The sequence below is a fragment of the Myxocyprinus asiaticus genome, chromosome 6, assembly GCF_019703515.2.
Source record: "Myxocyprinus asiaticus isolate MX2 ecotype Aquarium Trade chromosome 6, UBuf_Myxa_2, whole genome shotgun sequence".
In the NCBI taxonomy this organism is placed as follows: domain Eukaryota; kingdom Metazoa; phylum Chordata; class Actinopteri; order Cypriniformes; family Catostomidae; genus Myxocyprinus; species Myxocyprinus asiaticus.
The window spans coordinates 13481235-13500742 of NC_059349.1; the positions used below are offsets into that span (position 1 = coordinate 13481235).

Here is a 19508-nt window from a genome sequence, read left to right on the forward strand (position 1 = left end):
AAGCTGCTTTGAAATGATGTGTGTTGTGAAAAGTGCTATCCAAATAAAAATGACTTGACTTGTTTCACTTGTTTTTAGAGCAGTATTCATTGCTAGGATAGAGTGGTTTGTTTACTGTGTGCTGAATTCATATTTGTTCCTGCGTTTGCATTTTCGGTTAGTCGCATGTAGTAGCTTTGTTTCGCAAAATAGAAAGGCGTGTCCAGCGTCAATTAGGATATTTAAACTGCATGATCCCTAGTCACTTCAGGGGAAGCGATCTATCAGTAGGAGTCTGCAGTAGTGTGTAAGTGTGTCTTTATTAATGTTTCACTTGTTTTTAGAGCAGTATTCAGTACTAGGACAACATGTGTCCTCAAGCACATCTCTGTTATCTGTTACAGATGGTTCTCACAATTCAGATGCAGGACACATCGCAACCCACACAACCTATGGCCCCTTTGCACACCATCACCTGCTCCTCTCTCATTTTTGTTTGGAATCTGAAAGTGCCAGTCAGTTGTCAACAAAGCTGACTTCATTCCATTCCCTCAGCATCCTTGCTCTGACAGAGACATGGATATGCCCAGAGGATATAGCAACACCCTCTGCCCTCTCCAACAACTTCTCCTTCTCTCATACCTATCAACATGGGGTGGGGGAACGGGTTTGCTCATTCCAAACAACTGGACATTTTCACCTCTCTCCTCACTATGCAATGATAACTCACTTGAATTCCATGCAATTACTACAACGCAACCTAAAAAAAATCCATGTTGTTGTTGTATATCGTCCTCCAGGTCAGCTGCCTAACTTCCTTGAGGAGCTGGATGTCCTGCTATCCTCCTTCCCTGAAGATGGCAGACCACTTGTGGTTCTGGGGGATTTCAACATGCACCTAGACAAGCACCAATCCGCTGAAATTCATGCTCTTACGGCGTCGTTTGACCTAAAAAAAAAACTATGCACTATTGCAACGCACAGATTGGGCAACCAGCTGGATAAACCAGCTTTTTACGCATAACTGTACCACTAACAATGTACCACATACTCCTCCTCTGGTTTGCTTTTGTCGTAACCTCTACTCTCTCTTACCCACATGCCTTTCCACTGCTGTCTCTACATTTCTTCCCTTGATTAATCTCTTTTCCAGCTACAGACACTCTATGCTCCACTTTAACAACCTGTCTAGACAGCATCTGTCCTCTCTCCTCCAGGCCAGCATGTGCGACACCTTCCAACCTCTGGTTATGTAAAGCTCTTTGTGAAAATCGGACCGATCTCAGGGTGGCTGAGAGAAAATGCAGTAAATTGAAAGATTCTGCAGATCTGGAGTCGCGTGGTGGCATGTGAGGGTCGGACGTGTGAATGGCGAGCTCTGCGCACTTTGCTAGTTTTGAATACTTTTTGTGTCATAAACCGGTGAGATTCTATACACCCTGTTCCATATCTGTTCTATGAAGACCATATGTCAAAGAATTCAAAATCCTCAGGCTCTGGAGACATTAAAAGACACTTACGTGCTCAAGCTGATACCCCCTTTTTTGTTTCTTTTTGTGCTGGTTCCGCCTAGCGGCTGGAGTTTGTTTTGTGGAATAACACTCCTTCAGGACAGTTTGTGGATGAATCTGCATGTTCTTTGTGTTTATGCCTTCTATTGGCTGGAGTTTGTTTTGTGGAGTATTTTTTGCAGGACATTGAATGATTAGGTCATCTGTTGCACTCATGAAACAGCCGGCTCACTAAACATTCTTTTGACTGTCCGAGGAAACTGAATGGCTTTTTTTTGTGTGTGTGTGTGTGTGTGTGTGTGTGTGTGTGTGCTGGTTCCGCTAGAGGCTGGACCTTGTTTTGGGGAGGAATACACCTTCAGCACAGTTATGCGGATGAATCTACATGTTTTTTTTTTTTGTGTTTATTCTGCCTATTGGCTGGAGTTTGTTTTATAGATTTTCTTCTGTTATGTAATTCTGTCTCAGAAAATTTGTATGGAAACACTGGACTTGAGCAATCCGATGGCAAAGATGTCGCGGGGGCTCTCGTAGGCGTACATGGACTGTTTGAGTTTCGAGGGATAGACGTCGGTTGCAATGTCGTGGTTAATACGCACTTTTTTCTGTTTGTTTGGTTCAGGGGGAAGTTTGGGGTTTGATTGTTGCACTAATGCTGAAATGTTGTCTTTATAATTTTATTTTTGACACACAAGTTATTTTTGCTCATATGTCAAAATGTCAAATGTTAATATGAGTGGATTGTCTCTCTCAAAGTGGAATGTGAATGGGTTGGGGCACCCCATAAAAAGAAGGAAGGTTATTTATTTTTTTAAACAAAGAAATATGATATAGTGTTTCTTCAAGAAACGCATATTTCACCACAGGAAGCAGAAACATTTGGGAGGATATGGGGTGGGCATTTTTTCTTAAGTGCTGGCTTAAGTAAGAGCAGGGGAGTTATTATATTGATAAGTACACATCTACAATTCAAATGTCTCAAACAGAGTAAAGATAATTTATGAAGAGTCATTATTGTTTTAGCAGAACTTCAGGGGCAAAGTTTGATTTTGACTAATACTTACACACCTAACACTGATGATCAGGGCTTTTTTATAGATCTTGAAGGGATGTTGCAAGCCGCTGGCACCCCTCATGATATAATATTGGAAGGAGACTTTAATCTATTGATGGACTCAGTCCTTGATCATAGTGAAGCAAAAGTGTGTAAGCCACCTAGAGCAACACTGATGCTTCACAGGATGTGTAAAAATCTTGGTCTTACAGATATTTGGAGACTTTTGAACCCATCTGGTAAGGATTATATATTCTTTTAATCAGTCCATAAGATTTATTCTAGAATAGATTTTTTTTTATACCTAAGTCCCTCATTTCATCTGTTGTTGATTGCTCAGTTGGAAACATCTTAGTCTCAGATCACGCCCTGGTGTGTTTAGAGGTGCTGCCACATATGGAGAAAAAGAAATCATATAGTTGCCGCTTTAATGTATCCCTTTTGCAAAATCCTGATTTCCAACAAATGTTAAAGGCTGAAATCAATGTTTTATGGAGACCAACTGGTCCTCAGTATCCTCTGTGTATAATACTATTTTGTCATGGCAGGTGGAGTTTTGGATATTCAGGGCAAGACAGTCATACTTTGAGTAGGGGGACAAAGCAGGGAAGCTTTTGGCTAGATATATAAAGCAGAGAGAGTCTTTTTCTACCATTCCCTCAGTGAAATCCGCTGGTGGTGAAATTTTTACCTCAGCCATTGATATTAATAATGCTTTTAAAGAATTCTATCTTGATCTCTATAGTTTTATGTCTTCGTCTACTGGTGAAATATTAGAAATTTTGTGGAACCATTAGAACTCCCTAAACTGATGACAACTGATTCTCTTGATTCTGAGATAACCTTGGAGGAGCTTGGTGAGGTAATTAAGGCTTTGCCTACAGGCAAGACTCCGGGGACAGATGGATTTGCCACTGAGTTTTTTAGATCTTATGTTACAGAATTGGCCCCAATTTTATTAGAAGTGTATACGGTTTCATTAAAGAATGGAAAGCTTCTGTCAACCATGACACAAGCCCGGATCAGTCTGATTCTTAAAAAAAGACAAAGATCCAGGCGAGTGCAAGAGTTATTGTCCAATTTCCTTGATCCAGCTAGACGTTAAAATATTGTAAAAAATTTTGGCTAACTGATTAAGTAAAGTTATGACATCTCTTATACATATAGATCAGGTGGGGTTTATTCGGGGCCATAGCTCTTCTGATAACATTAGGCGTCTCATCAATATTATGCGGTTAGTGACGAATGATCAGACTCCGGTCGCGGCCATCTCACTTGACGCTGAAAATGCAATTGATATGGTAGAATGTGATTATCTTTTTAAGATTTTGGAAATATACGGGTTTGGGAATACTTTTATTAGATGGATTGTTACTTTATAGACACCCGGAAGCGGCGGTAAAAACAAATGTATTAATTTCAGAATATTTTACTCTGAATAGAGGCACCCGGCAGGGTTGCCCTCTTTCCCCATTATTGTTTTGTCTTGCCCTGGAACCATTAGCAGCCGCGATAAGAAGGGAAGATGATTTTCCAGGGGAGGTGGCGGGAGGTGTGGCACATAAGATTTTGCTTTATGCAGATATTTTATTATTCATCACCAACCCCACTAGATCTATGCCTTGCCTCCATAGAATTATTAATTCCTTTTCTACGTTCTCAGGATACAGAGTAAATTGGTCTAAATCTGAAGCTTTGGCTCTGACAGCATACTGCCCAGTAATGGCTTTCCAGCCAGGCGCCTTCCAGTGGCCCAAACAGAGCATTAAGTATTTGGGCATTTTATTCCCAGCAAATATGTCTGATTTAGTTTTGACCCCTGAATAAAAAGGTTTTTTAATGTTATTAAAATGGATTGCATTCCAAAATTGAACTACCTGTTACAGTCTTCCCTTGTAGATGTCCCCCTCTCATGCTTCAAGCAATTTGATAGCATAGTGAAGTCTTTCATTTGGAATGGTAAGCGTCCTAGTTTACATTTTAATAAGTTACATAGTCCGACTGACAAAGGTGGGCTAGGCCTATCGAAGATTTTTTTTTACTATTATGCATTCGGTCTCAGACATTTGGCTCATTGGTCACTTCCACCTGAGAGAACCCCTCCCTGGTTTTGTATTGAACAGGAAGTTCTTGCCCCTATTTTGTCACTGCAAAGCCTTTCTGTCATACTAATCAGAGAAGTTAAGTTACACCCCGTTATCTTGCATTTGCACTCGGTATGGACAAAAGTGTCCAGAGTGTTTAATTTGGACATTTATTTAAATGTTGCCTCAAGCATATGGCTGAACCCTAAATTATGTATTAAGTTAAATGTTGATTCAATGTATATATGTTGTGTTTATATATATATATATATATATATATATATATATATATATATGTTTATGAATCAATAACAAATATATTCTGCAGATCTGAGTAAATATCAGTCTCTTCTTTATTCCTTCTCAGCTAGCGTCTGCTCTGCAAAAGCTTCATATTATCAGGACAAGATCAACAACACTTAAAAAGCTCAAAAGCTTATTTAAGACATGTAACAGACATCTCTGTCCCCCCTCCACCTCCCACCACCTCATGTCTTGTCTTCACCACTTTTTTTACTGATAAGGTTACAGCAATCAATCAATCAGAGGACACTTCTCTAAACTTCTCATCTCCAACCACCCCACCACCTGTTCCCTTGACCCTATTCCTTCCCACCTTTTCAAAGCCATCTCTCCGTCCAACCAACCTGCACTCACACACATAATTAACACATCTACTTACATGAACTTTTCCCACCACATTTAAGCAGGCTCGAGTACTTCCACTGCTTAAAAAAACGGTGCTTAACCCCACACAAGTGGAAAATTACAGACCGGTTTCTCTCCTCCCATTCATGGTGAAAACATTCGAAAAGGTTGTTTACAATCAGACTCTGCCTTTCTCTCACAGAACAAACTGCTAGACGACAATCAGTCAGGCTTCAAACGTGAACATTCCACCAAGAATGCCCTGCTGTCTGTCACCGAATTGCTGAGACAAGCGAGAGCTGGCTCCTGATCATCTGTCCTTATTCTGCTGGACCTATCTGCAGCCTTTGATACAGTCAACCATCAGATCCTCCTGTCTACCCTCTCTACTCTGGGCATCATCTGGTTCAAGTCCTATCTCTCAGGTAGGTCTTTCAAGGTAGCCTGGAGAGGTTGGGTTCTCTTACCACTGCTACGCCTATGACACACAGCTCTACTTTTCTTTTCAGCCTGACGACCCCACGGTGACTGCTCTGATCTCGACCTGCTTGTCAGACATCTCGGTCTGGATGAAAGAACACCACCTTCAACTCAACCTAGCGAAGACAGAGCTCCTCGTCTTTCCAGCCAACCCAGCTGTTGAGCACAACATCACCGTTCAGCAGGATTAATCTACAATAACAGCATCCAAAACTATCAGAAACTTGGGGGTAACCATAAACGACCAGCTCAACTTCACCGACCACATCTCAATAACTGCCCGATCATGTCGATTTGCAGTGTACAACTTTAGGAAGATAAGACCCTTCCTCTCTGAACATGTTACACAACTCCTTGCTCAGTCTCTTGTCATATCTAGACTGGATTACTGTAATGCTCTTTTAGCCGGCCTTCCTGCATGTGCAATCAGGCCTCTGCAAATGATCCAGAATGCAGCAGCATGGCTGTTCTTCAAAGAACCCAAGAGAGTGCATGTTACACCCCTCTTTGTCTCTCTACACTGGCTGCCAGTTGCTGCACATATCAAATTCAAGGCTCTGATTCTGGCATACAGTACAGTCACTGGGTCTGCGCCAGCTTACCTACAATCATTCCTGCAGAGCTACAGTACTGTGCAAATGTCTTAGGCACATAAGATGTTTCACAAAAACATTTGTCTTAAGATGGTTATTTATATCTTCAGCTTTAGTGTGTCAATAGTAAATATACATTTTAGACTCCCAAAAATTCTTTTTGCTAACAGAATAGAATAGAACAGAATAGAAGAACAGGGAGTCCAGCAACAGATGACATGGCCCCCACAAAGTCCCCCACTGAACATCTAGTCAGTCTAGGATTACATGAAGAGACAGAAGCAATTGAGACAGAATAAATAGATAGGAGAACTGTGGCGAATTCTCCAGGAAGCTTGGAACATCCTATCTGCCACCAACCAAGAAAAACTGTGTCTAGGTGTACCTACGAGAATTGGTACATTCCACCAGAAGGCTGTGGTCTGCAAATGAGTGGCACATTGTGTTACCAACACACAGAGGCACCAAATCACTTTCCTGGACTTTTGGCTTCACTGTACCTCAATGGTGGAACAACCTTCCCAACACCATCCGTGAAGCAGAGTCACTTTCTGTCTTCAAAAAACAGAGTGCGATATGGAATTGCATCAGCACTGCTGTGATTCGGCCGTAGGCCGAGTGCCGTAGGTAATCACAGCAGTGGTGATTTAGGGCTATTTGCACGATTGCGAGTGTGATATTGCTTATATACAACAGTTCAATGAACAAGTAAATAAAATAAAAAAATAGGAAAAACTGAGTACGGTCACAAAATATGCATTTGTGCATGGAACTACTTTCTTACGCGACGGATCAGAATCTGCCGTTGCTGGTTCAAAACAAATAATGCATCCAAGCCTCTCAAAAACATCACTTTAGAACTATTATCATGGCTTGGGCTGTTTCTAACAAGTTATTGGAGAAACAAGGATGTATGTACAGTATGTGTGTGTATGTGTGTGTGTGTGTGTGTGTGTGAGAAAGAGAGAGAGAGAGAGAGAGATGGAGTGTGTTCGATCACCTGTCTTTGTTGCCACTCCCAAGCAAAGATGCTGTAGTGTGTTAGTCAGCTTTCTGAAGATAATGTCATTTTTGTCAAATGCATGCTATTTTCTCTGTGGAAAAATAGCCAACCAAGCGGGGGTATTCCTCTCTATTTTACGGTAGCCGGTGCGCAAGAGTCATTCACTATAGATCATTCACTAACAGCAATGTCCTCTGCCATTATGAACAGTATTGCCTCTCCAATGTGGAAACTCCGGTAAGAGGTAAGCGCCTTGAGTTTGAGTAATTAATCACTGTTGTGTCGCTCAGCTGTGATAAGCCTTAATACTGAAGTTGTTAGTTTAAAGCTGTTTAAAGCTATTTCCAGCTTTAGTAATATAGTAGTAATCAGAGAAATCACGGAGTGCCAATGAATGAAAATACTATTGACTGACTGGTGAAGCACTTTACCTCAGCTGACTCATTTACACACAAAAATGGTCTTTTGCCGCCACCCGTTGGCTAAAATCTGCGATGTCACAAAAATAAATGTAAAGAGACACATCTACCTTTTTACACATCTGCACAGCTCTTACACTTTAGTTTAGAACGACATGAACACAAGCGGAGTCATGCAAACATTATTTAAGCATTCATTGTGTGCTAGTTTAAAAAAGTGAGGATAGCTCTTTGAGATCAGTAATCAGTATCATCCCCATCACTTTAATTTACTGTGCATTTCTACTTGCAAATAGACTACTAAAGGAGGTATTGTTCCTCTAGGTCAGGGGTGTCAAACTCAGTTCCTGGAGGGCTGCAGCCCTGAAGACTTTAGTTCCAGCCCTGCTCTAAAATGCCTCCTTGTAATCTTCAAGCACTCCTGAAGACCATGATTAGCTGCTTCAGGTGTGTTTAATTAAGGTTGGAGCTAAACTCTGCTGGACTGTGGCCCTCCAGGAACCGAGTTTGACACCCCTGCTCTAGGTAGACCTTCCTGATCCAGAGTTTAGTAGATGTTTTATTAGCAGTGTTCTTCATTGTTTGAAAAAGTCCTCACCCTCTCCAAAACATAACTCAGATAAGACAATTTCACAGATAAAAGTTCTTTGCAAATGTACTTTGCTGCAGCTCACTCCACTTACATTTTGTCTGTTCACATCTTCCCTTGCAAATAGGTGCACTTTGACAAGATAAGACATGGTTAAAAAGATAAACGTAGAAAAAAACATGATAAGAAAACTTAATTGTTTCAAAATTTGTAACATGTAGGGGTGTGAAAATGCATCGCGGTGCATCGATTAGGGAATTTAAGAATCGAATATCATTACTGTATTAATACCCAATGTAACCGTTTCATATTACACGACCCTTCTAGGAACAGACACAGAGTGGAGCATGCGAGATTGAAGGGAAAGAAAGCGCACTTTGAAATAAAGAAAGTTTATGCTTCTGAGTTAACCACTACATAAGATAAAATGGATGGATGGATGGATAGATGGATACTGCTGAGTTTGGCTTTCTGTGTCATTATTCAACACTGTTTGCATCCATTTGACAAAAGTAAGTTCATTGTTGTTGCCTTCTTCCCCGATTACTATATATTATGTTAGCCTAATATTGCTTTTGTATCTGCATAAAATGTGTTATATTTCGATAAAACAGTTAAAACACAAGAAGAACTTAGCTTAAATAAATGTGATAGGTGGGCAGCATTGGCTGTGAACAAAAACACTCATTCATTCATTCATTCTCTTTACAGTTATTAGTGAATGCTACAGGGAATAGGGGGTGATTTCACACTGTTCTGAAGGGAACCAATTGATTACTGTCACCTGTGATTTGTCAATGACACATGGCAGCCACAAAAATATGAAGCATTTTTATCTTTCACATTGTGTGCCGAAAACAGTCCTGTCCTGGATCTCTGCCTGCACATGACATTTAATCTTTAATATCTTAACGTTACATGACATGCAAATCTATTATGCTTATTTAACGGTTTACCATCTGTTTGTGTATGTGCATCAAGTCATTATGTTGCATCAGACATAATGTTATTCTTTTTCTTTTTTTTTCCTTTTTTTTTTCTTTTCTCCCCTTTTCTCCCCAATTTGGAATGCCCAATTCCCACCTCAATCTGGGTGGCGGAGGACAAATTTCAGTTGCCTCCACGTCTGAGACCGTCAATCCGCGCATCTTATCACGTGGCTTGTTGAGCGTGTTACCGCAGAGACCTAGCGTGTGTGGAGGCTTCACGCTATTCTCCACAGCATCCACGCACAACTCATCACGTGCCCCACCGAGAGCGAGAACCACATTATAGCAACCACAAGGAGGTTGCCCCATGTGACTCTACCCTCCCTAGCAAACGGGCCAATTTGGTTGCTTAGGAGTCCTGGCTGGAGTCACTCAGCATGCCCTGGATTCGAACTCGTGACTCCAGGGGTGGTAGTCAGCATCTTTACTTGCTGAGCTACCTAGGCCCCCGACATAATGTTATTCTTTATTACTATCGGATATCTATTATGCATGTAACATATCTATATGTACCACATTATGCCTAAATGTAACATATTCATAATATCATTTTATTTTATTAATAGCATTTCTGTGCTGTCTAAATTACGAATGTTCAGTAAAAACTTTGATTATTTTTTTTGCATATTTTTGGAAAATAATTATGAATCGTTTTGGAATTGGATCGAACCGTGACCAAATTTCAGATTATACAATCGTAATCGTTAGATAAAGAATCATAATCTAATTGAATCGTTGTCAGAGCGAATCATCACACTCCTAGTAACAAGGTAACTAACTGGCATTACTAATCGTTATTGCAGGATAGGAGATTTTAACTAGGGTTTTCGCGTGTTAAAAAAATAAATGCAATTAATCATGCCCCCTGACCGTTATAAGGAATATTTTTACCATAGTCACACCTTCATGTTTTTGTGAATCCCAATCAGCAGGGGGCAGTAAGTGCATCACCAGCTGTTCAGGCAACACACAGCTGTACAGACAATGAGTCGCACTTACCGACTTTTTGAGGATGTGTTCTTGCATTCAAACACAGCTGGATGGAGCACAGCTATGAATGCAGGGGTCTCAAAAGACGTTTTCTATGTTTCAAAATTGAAATGGCAAGTATTGGCATATATTGATATATGCGATTAATTTGATTAAGTAATCCCATATCATATAATTAGATTCAATATTTTAAAAAATTGACATCTCTAACATTGTTTAACATTGAAAAAATGACATATTTCACCTTTAAACATTGAAGTATAAATAATAAAATTGATGAAAATTAGAATCGTTAAGCTTAATGTGGTTACCACAAACAGAGTTATGGTTATTAACAACATAAATGAGACTAATTAATGACTTGTTTCTTTATACTTCATTCTGTTCTTTATTTCATCTGTTAAGGCATTTATGGTGCCTGCCGAATTTTCACCTGTCCCTCATAAATAGTTATTAATAGTATGTGTGCATGCGTGTGGGTTTGTGTGGTTAATTGGTTGTTTATGTTCTTGTGATTGCGCTTGCGCTTGCCTTGAGCTTGTCAATTGTTTCTTATTTTTCCTCTCAATATCTAAGAACAGAACATGCTCCTTAACAGCTGAACAGAAAACCTGGCAGTTTCCCCTCATGTTTTAAAAGTGTGACGTAAAGGGTATCAACAGAGAAATAGAAAGAGGGTAAAAAGACACAAATGTGATGTTATTATACTAAATGTCTAAACATCACTTTGGTGGGTGTTGCAGTAAAAAATAATCTATGCACTGCATTATCTTCTATTCACATTTAAACAACAGTACAGTAAAATGTCTCACATCAACAGGTGTCACTGCCAAAACACTCCGGCTCTTCCTCATGTTCTCTGCTGATTAAGCTCTGAAGTTTCTTCTGTCTCCTGGGATTCTCCACCAGCATACAAATGGACCTCTGCTGTTTGAACTGTTGCCAGGAAGAAAAAAAAAAAAAAAAGAATCATTAGCATAATCGAAGCTCTCAATTCTCATGAAACCCTCCATTGTTCCGGTTTCCACAATTACAAAGCATTACTTTTACCTTAATCTCCCTTTCTTTTGTTAAATAAAATAAAAATTACCACGGTAAACCAAGGAAACATATAAATATTTAGTCATACCTCACAAGCATATTTTTTAAATATTGTACTAAAATTATACACAAGGTGATTAATATGGTACTACCATTTGAAAAACGCTCTGGTACCACAGGTAATTCAAAGCTTGGGTACCACTGTAGTACCGTGGCACTGGTATACTGTGCAGCACTACTTCTGGAACTAGTTAGCTTTATTGCAGGTGTGCAGGAAAACATGGTTACCAATGTTAGCCTTTTTTTTTTACTTTTTTTGTATAAAGCAAAGGCGCTGATCCCGTGGGTTCTTGATTATGTAGGTCACCCACCAGCAGACACATAAATCGGCACCTATGAGTGCAAGTACTTGTACTTAATGTATAATGATTTGCAAACAAACTAAAACCTAGACCAATTCATTTTGTTTTATGTAAAAAAAAAAAAAAAAAAGCTGCTTTCTTGTTCAACCTGCATCCATTCATAGCAGAGAGACATATTGTGCTACACAAACAGGTTTGGGGGTTATCTACCTGCTTTGCACACAGTTTGTGAATAATGTATTGTCTGTTCATCAAAACAGATTTGTTCAAGCTTTAGGTTTGATGTCGATTGTAAATCACAGTTTTCAAGTGTCACAACAGTGTCTCATTGGGACTGAGATCAGAACTCTGATCACAGTGGGACATTTTCATTGAGCCACACCAGTGTGCTTTTGTCCTTAAGATTTAAAGATCAAACTTTTTCCCAAGCTTCAGTTTTCAAACCAACTAAGGCAAGGCAATATTTTCTTTCTTGTCCAAAAGTTGATAGGCTTATCAACTTTTGAAAGGGAGGCGAAAACACTTCCCATATCTTTTGTTGTTGACGTCAAAGGCTGTCTATCCAATCAAACTCTGCACTATTTTGGCACAAATTCATCTGTCACTTGGTAGAATCTTGCCAAATTAGGTGCATGCGAACATGGAAAGGTATCGTGACATGCTCTCACCCAAAACCCTGAACAAAATAAAGCAAAGTAAAAAAATAAAATAAAATACAATCCAGACTACAATAAATACAGGTTCACGCTTTAAGATTTTAAGGCATGATTTTCTACAAAGCTGCTTTGAAATGATGTATATTGTGAAAAGTAGAATGTAGTATTCAATGACTTGCATGTAGACAAACAGGAAAAACATGAAAATTGTGAGTTTTTTTCATAACAATCTGTTGATAAATGCAGTGCTGTTGTTTAAATTGCTTAATTATAGAGCTCTGCTTTATGTTGCCAATGTCAGACACTGTTGTGTCACTTAAAATTTAAAATACATTTAAGTTGAATCCTTGAATAAGTTAAAGCAAAAAAAAATTGTGGGCTCATTTTTATTTATTAAAAAAAAATTAAAAATTGTATCGTATTTATTTATTTATTTATTGCAACATGATCACACAGGAAGTCGACATGTTGCTACCGAAAATTCCAATACCTTGACCCTAATGACCCCATTCTGCCAAGTTACTGACAAGCACCATCTCCCATTAGACATCTTTGCATTAATTCAAATGTGTTCATCTTTTCCTGTGGCACTACTGATAGCTTGTTCTGCAAGCAGCCTTGGAGACAGGAGTTAAGGTCCCATGGAAACCAGTAAGTTATCATATAAACAAAGGTTACATTTTCCCTCTAAGATTAAATTTTTACTCCACTGATGGTTAGGTTTAGGTTGGGGTTCAACATGATCACACAGGAAGGGTTAGGTATTTTGTTTCCGAGAGTTCGAGTACCCTAGGATCGGCTACATTATGCTGACTCACTGACAAGCGCCACCTCCCATCTGACATTTTAGCATCGGCTCCAGTGTGTCTACCTTTCCTTGTGGTGCGACCAGAAGCGTGTTGCGTCAGCAGTGTTGGAGGGCCTGGGTTCGCATCCCACATTGAAAAAAGGAAGAAATTGGATTCACATAATCAGTGACGAATAGGGGTGTGAATCTTTAGATTGAAAGCGAATCAATTCGATTCATGATTCATACATTTTCGTTTTGATTCAAAACTATTTTTTGAAAATTCAGAACAATTATATTTGATTCGATTCTGCAGTTTTTAAAATGCATTTACAGGATTCTTAAAATACTACCCCTAAAGAGCTGTGAGTTTAGGATTGGCCACTGGGGGAAATGTTTGGCATTTCGGTAAGCACAGACCAAGCTAAGCTCAAGAAATGTCAACCTACTTTTTCCGATTTCACTGTGAGATCAGTCTGTTTGGTTTGGGACAGGGCGTATGGTTAATAAAATATGCATTCTTGTTGAGTGTATTACATCATTTACACATAAAAACAACCAGCTTTTGGCAGCACTCTGTGAACATTTCACCTGGAAACTGGAGCTCACATGTGCCCAAATGTTCAACAACACTTCCAGTGTCAGCCACTGGGGGCAGTTGTTAAAATTCCGGTAAGCACAGACTGAAGGACTTTCGACCTACTGTCGCTTAATTCACTGTAAGATCAGTCAGTTTGTGGTCCAAAAGGCAAAAATTATAAATCTTATTGCTTAGAAAAGTATAGCACATCCCTCCTCCACAAGCTGCATGATTCATGGTATTATTCATGTCCTATAGCACAAATGGTGTGGGACGAGTTATGCCATAGTTTAATACTTTTGGGGTTAAGGGGATGTCTTATCCTGTGAATGAGTAATAGAAATAGTGACGCCTGCCTTATCAAGCACCAACACTGCAGATTAATTGAGGATTAACACAACCTTTACTTTGTGATGTTTAACTACAAGCAGTACAGTTGTCTTGTCTTAGAAAATCCATGGACACCAAAATTGCACGTATTGCATTCCTTATTTCTAGCAAACAGACATGCATTGAAAAAAAGCTTGAGTCAAACACAGTATGTTATTTGAGTAGAAACAAAGACTCCATGGTGCTCATCAACTCCACAATCCTATTACCAGAACCAGTGCTTGGACACATCCACATACCCACAATGATATCCTTGTCCTTCCATTGACCTAATTAAAGGGTTGCTGCTTACTTGATCAATAAAATAAGGTGTGCTTGGCATAAAAATGGATGTATGGAGAGCAACAGTACAGGCTTATGGTATCAAGAGACTTGTGACTTATTTAATGGTTTCTATTTATCTTTACATCTTCTGCCAACCATTTCAAATCCAGTCTAGCTATGAGAAATAGGGATTTTAATATCTAAAATCATTACAGGCATTATATGAGTGTGACAAAATAGCTGTCTAATAACAGAGATTTTGAACTGTGTATACCTAATGGATGGTTTAACTGAACCCTGCAAAATTGAAATGAATTTCCAAAACAACAAAACGAGTCTGCCATGTACCTTGACTCCAGTAACTACAGCAACATGGCTCTTAACCTTATGCTAATATATAATGACATGTCAAGACTTAAGAGAACAATGAAGAAGCCAACATGGGTCACAGTGCTCTGTTTTTCAGAATATGAATTACTCAAGGATTTCTTCCTCCAGCATGATGAAAACTATTAGCCCATTAAATGGATTCCAGAGTGAAATTGGATGTGTTTAAAATGAGATACAAACCAGTTTTCTGTATAATTTATATTGGAAGCTATATTTTAACAGTATTTTTGCCTGTTATACACCATGTAGCAAGCATCACTATTACTTTTTCTCATACTTAGGCTTAGGGATTTTAACAAACACCTAAAGCTATAGTAAGTATCAAACTCACCCCTCAGCATTTGAGTTACTAGCATTAATTAAAGCTCAAATGATGCAGCTTGTTATGGGGAGGTATGCTATTACAGTACATTGCTTAATAAAACAGGTTAAGAAGTCCAATAGACTTATATTGAAGGGACATGTGTCATACCTATATACCAGAATATGGCTAGAAGAGGAAAGGGGGGCTCTTTTGACTTGGGCCAGTAAGCAACTACCTAACCACCACCCAGAACACCCTAGCAACTGCACAACACCCTGGTAACCAACCAGAACATAAGCTGCATTCCACCTGGTACAACATTTGGTCTTTGCTGTAAATAATCTCTCTGGACAAAACCATGTCACGCTATGCAATGTGTACTCATTAATGTACTCACTAGAATTCTCAGTGTCATTATTTAACATCACTGCGTATGTGACCTATACAATACATTGACTCACTGCAAAATCTCATTACAAAACAAAGCAAGTCTAGTTTCTCTATCTACATTAATATTTGTTCTTTGTCACAATTGATTTGGTAATTATATAAGAATTACATAATTACATGTATGAAGCAGACAGCTCATCATGTAAGACCTAGGAAATGAATAGGTGTATGATAACTCATCAAGCCATTTCAGATATATGCATTGTGAGTTGTTTACTGAACATAAATATCAGACACTTTAATCACACAACTGCAGCCCAGTTAAAAAAATCTCCAGCTATTATTTGATTGGGGTGCATACAGATCGAGGGGTTACTGTAAATTTGATGAAAAAAAAGTAGCATTAATAACATGAATTCTTCATCTAAAGAAGACTTTTGCATTGATTGATCCTGAAAGCAAACTGTATCAAAAGGCCATCTGAGCTGAGGTCTTACAAAAATGGATTCACTGCATAAATTATGTACATGTAATGCTGTCCAGTACTTCTAATGAATGGTGGAATACTGTATAGACCAATGTACAATGTGTAAGTAAGAGAAAGAGAGAGAGAGCTATAGAAAAGACAGGATATGAGGGAAGGGGAGAGCAGTGTTGTGAGATGCATTTCATTCGTCCTATTCGATTTCAAGGTGCCACTGAATACAGGACCTGTTTCCTGCGGGGGAAAAAAAGTCTAGAAGTCAACAGGAAGTTTTGTTCCAGCTATGGCTTCATTCCCTGCATCACCAATTTTTCCAAAAGAGCAAGTCATCAAACAAAGAGAGTGTTCTCTAAGTAATGTTTCTTTGAAAGTGAATTCTAAAGACAAACTGTAAATAAATCACACCATTGCTATATTGCCTAGAGAGACTTAATAGAATATTTGTACTTATAAAAATAATTGTGTCACACTGCAATGAACTAGTGAAGACAAAATGATTATAAAAAAAGAAATAAAAAATGGTAACCGGTAACAGGATCAAATATATACACATACTGTACATCGTATGTAAATCTGAACCTAAAATCTTAATGTTGAATGTAGAAAAAGTTAATGGACATGTTACTGTATGTCAAGCACCCAATACAAATAGACTACTCAATGAGTTTAAGATTACATTTGTAGGAATGAATGAATGAACTGCATTGGGCACTTGAGTATGACTCATCCACATCTGATTTAACCAAAACAACGCTTTTATGTCAATGAGATTGGATAATGAGCTTTCACACTTTCCTCAGAGCACTCAGTAAAATGTGTCTGACAATAAATTTCATCAAGTTAATTAGGATAATTCAGTTATAAGAAGAATCTCGCCCACAAAAAGGGAATACAAAAGGGATGTTCTAAACATACAGCAGTGTACTGCGACCAGGGTTGGGAGGGTTACTTTTGAAATGTATTCGACTACAGATTACAGAATACATGCTGTAAAATGTAATTTCTAACGTATTCTGTTAGATTACTCAAGGTCAGTAACGTATTCTAAATACTTTGGATTACTTCTTCAGCACTGGTAGATTTTTTCACTTGTTTTGACTATAAAAACTCCGCCAGTACAGTAAGACAAAATACACATGTTAAAACTACATTCTCTGAAAAACCTAAATATCTTATGCAGTGTTGTTTCTAAAACAAGATCAATCTAATTGATCCTGTTTTAAGGATTTTTAGATATTTTTACAGGAAAACAATGCAAAAATTATCATCAAGAATATGATTTTTGCCCTAATATCAAAGGTCTTACTAGAAAAAATAAATTATGATCCAACATGAATTTTCTTGATAAACAAATATGATCGTGCCTGGTAACATGTGCATGTAAAATGGCTAGAAATAGCATTTTAGCTTAGCGTAAAGCTGACTATTTACACAAGGTTTATTTCTATTTCTTCTGCTTCAAACTTAATTCAAACGTACTTCTCTGTCTGCTCGTATGAATGTAACACATCATAAGAAAGTGTTTCACTGCTGTTTAAATGCACTTTGGATTGCATCATTTATATGTATAAATGTTTTCCATCTGAAAGGACTAAATATTAAATGAAACAAATGACAATAAAATATAAAGTAATCTCTTCAGTAATCAAAATACTTTTTGAATGTAACTGTATTCTGATTACCAATGATTTAAATTGTAACTGTAGTGGAATACAGTTACTTATATTTTGTATTTTAAATACGTAATCCAGTTACATGTATTCCGTTACTCCACAACCCTGACTGCGGCAGTATAATAGTACAAATATTTAATAACTTGGTGTTACATGACGTCTCCAGTGAAAACACCTTCAGATTCACTGACAGTCCTAGACATCGTTTGCGTGTGCCCTGTGTATTGTTTGAACTCTATGGTCTTCTTCATTTCGAGCAAACGAGCTACACTTCTCATGGCCTGGGATTTTCATTTAGTCCAAATAGCCAAATATTTAGTCGTATAAATGAATTATAACAGTACTTTAACACACACGTATACGACGAACACGTACACCAAGCATGATCGCTCGATGGCAACACATTAAATTATGCAACTGGCAACTTATCAGCCTACACAGTCACGATGAGTCAAGTCGTAATTCAAATGCTTAGAAAGCAACAATGTAATGTTAACCTTTAGCAATTAACTACTGAACGGTTACCTCGATTCATGCAACGAATGCCCGCGAGACGTAGGCACGAGACGGGAGCGTTAAACTTACCTTAATGCATGCACTGTCGGATCGAGATGATAGTCGCCAATGAACGGACAAAATCGGCGTTAGAGCGAATAATACAGACCTTTCCACAAACCCCTCCTATCCTATTAAAAGTGGTCACCCATCACCAGAGGATGGGACAACCTCCTCCTCCTCCTCCTCCTCCTCCTCCTCTCCGGGACACTGGCATTGATGATGTGCTGTGATCCTACTGCCACCCTTATTCCCTCCAATTGAACGATAATGGAGAAGATGAAAGAAACCAGGAAAACAAAGAGCCAAGACAGAAGATTAATGGAGAAGACCGAGAATTGGTTTATGTTCTGTGTAAATACTGTGTATATTGTGTTAGTATAGTGCACATCTATCTATCTATCTATCTATCTATCCTTCTATCTGTCTGTCTGTCTGTCTGTCTAGCATCTATCTGTCTGTCTGTCTATCCATCATCCATCCATCCATCCATCTATCTATCTATCTATCTATCTATCTATCTATCTATCTATCTATCTATCTATACTTCCTTCTCAATAGTATCTATCTGTCTGTCTGTCTGCCGTCTGTCTGTCTGTCTATCTATCCATCATCCATCCATCCATCCATCCATCTATCTATCTATCTATCTATCTATCTATCTATCTATCTATCTATCTATCTATCTATCCTTCCTTCTCAATAGTATCTATCTGTCTGTCTGTCTGCCATCTGTCTGTCTGTATATCTATCTATCTATCTGAAGATTCAGCTGTAAGTGCAGTACTGTCTGTCTCATCTGTCTCTTCACCTCTATCTTGTCTCTATCCACATTACTCTGAATTATGAACATTATGAATTATGAGATCCAATTCCTGAAAGGCATAAGTCTTTTTTTCTGGAGTCTTTTCTGCAGTGTGCATGTGATTAGGCATCACCAAATATTTATTCATTGATGTTTCCTGGAAAACGATAATGGTTTACCGAGATGAAGTGGGTGGTATGTCAGCCCAAGAGGCAACCTTTTTTAGGCTACTGATGTGACTGGATTCTTCATCTCATGTGTGTGCAAACATATTTTTTATTTCTTTATATGTGAAAGTTTTAATGAGGGAAATTACTGAGTGAACATTTCATTAAGCTAAACACTCAAACCAACCAGAAAACATCAAAAATTACTGTAGGACATAATCTACGAATATCAATTTTTAAAAGCCTGCACAGCATCACTGGCTTTTTGGTCTATATTTTGCCATCTTTCAAAATAAAATGCATGAATATGTCATGACAGTT

General features: G+C 38.5%; 1 protein-coding gene across 1 annotated transcript in view; it reads right to left on the reverse strand.

Annotated features, from left to right (window-relative positions):
- The window catches only part of LOC127442471 (cAMP-specific 3',5'-cyclic phosphodiesterase 4B-like), a 99697-nt gene extending 81391 nt beyond the window's left edge, over window positions 1-18306 (reverse strand). Inside the window, exons 1-2 of the mRNA XM_051700529.1 lie at window positions 18246-18306; window positions 11152-11275 (exon numbers count right to left, since the gene is read on the reverse strand). Of these exons, the coding sequence (XP_051556489.1) occupies window positions 11152-11193 (42 nt within the window). The 5' untranslated portion in view covers window positions 11194-11275; window positions 18246-18306. The remainder of the gene's footprint in view (window positions 1-11151; window positions 11276-18245) is intronic.
- Window positions 18307-19508: the final 1202 nt, after the last annotated feature.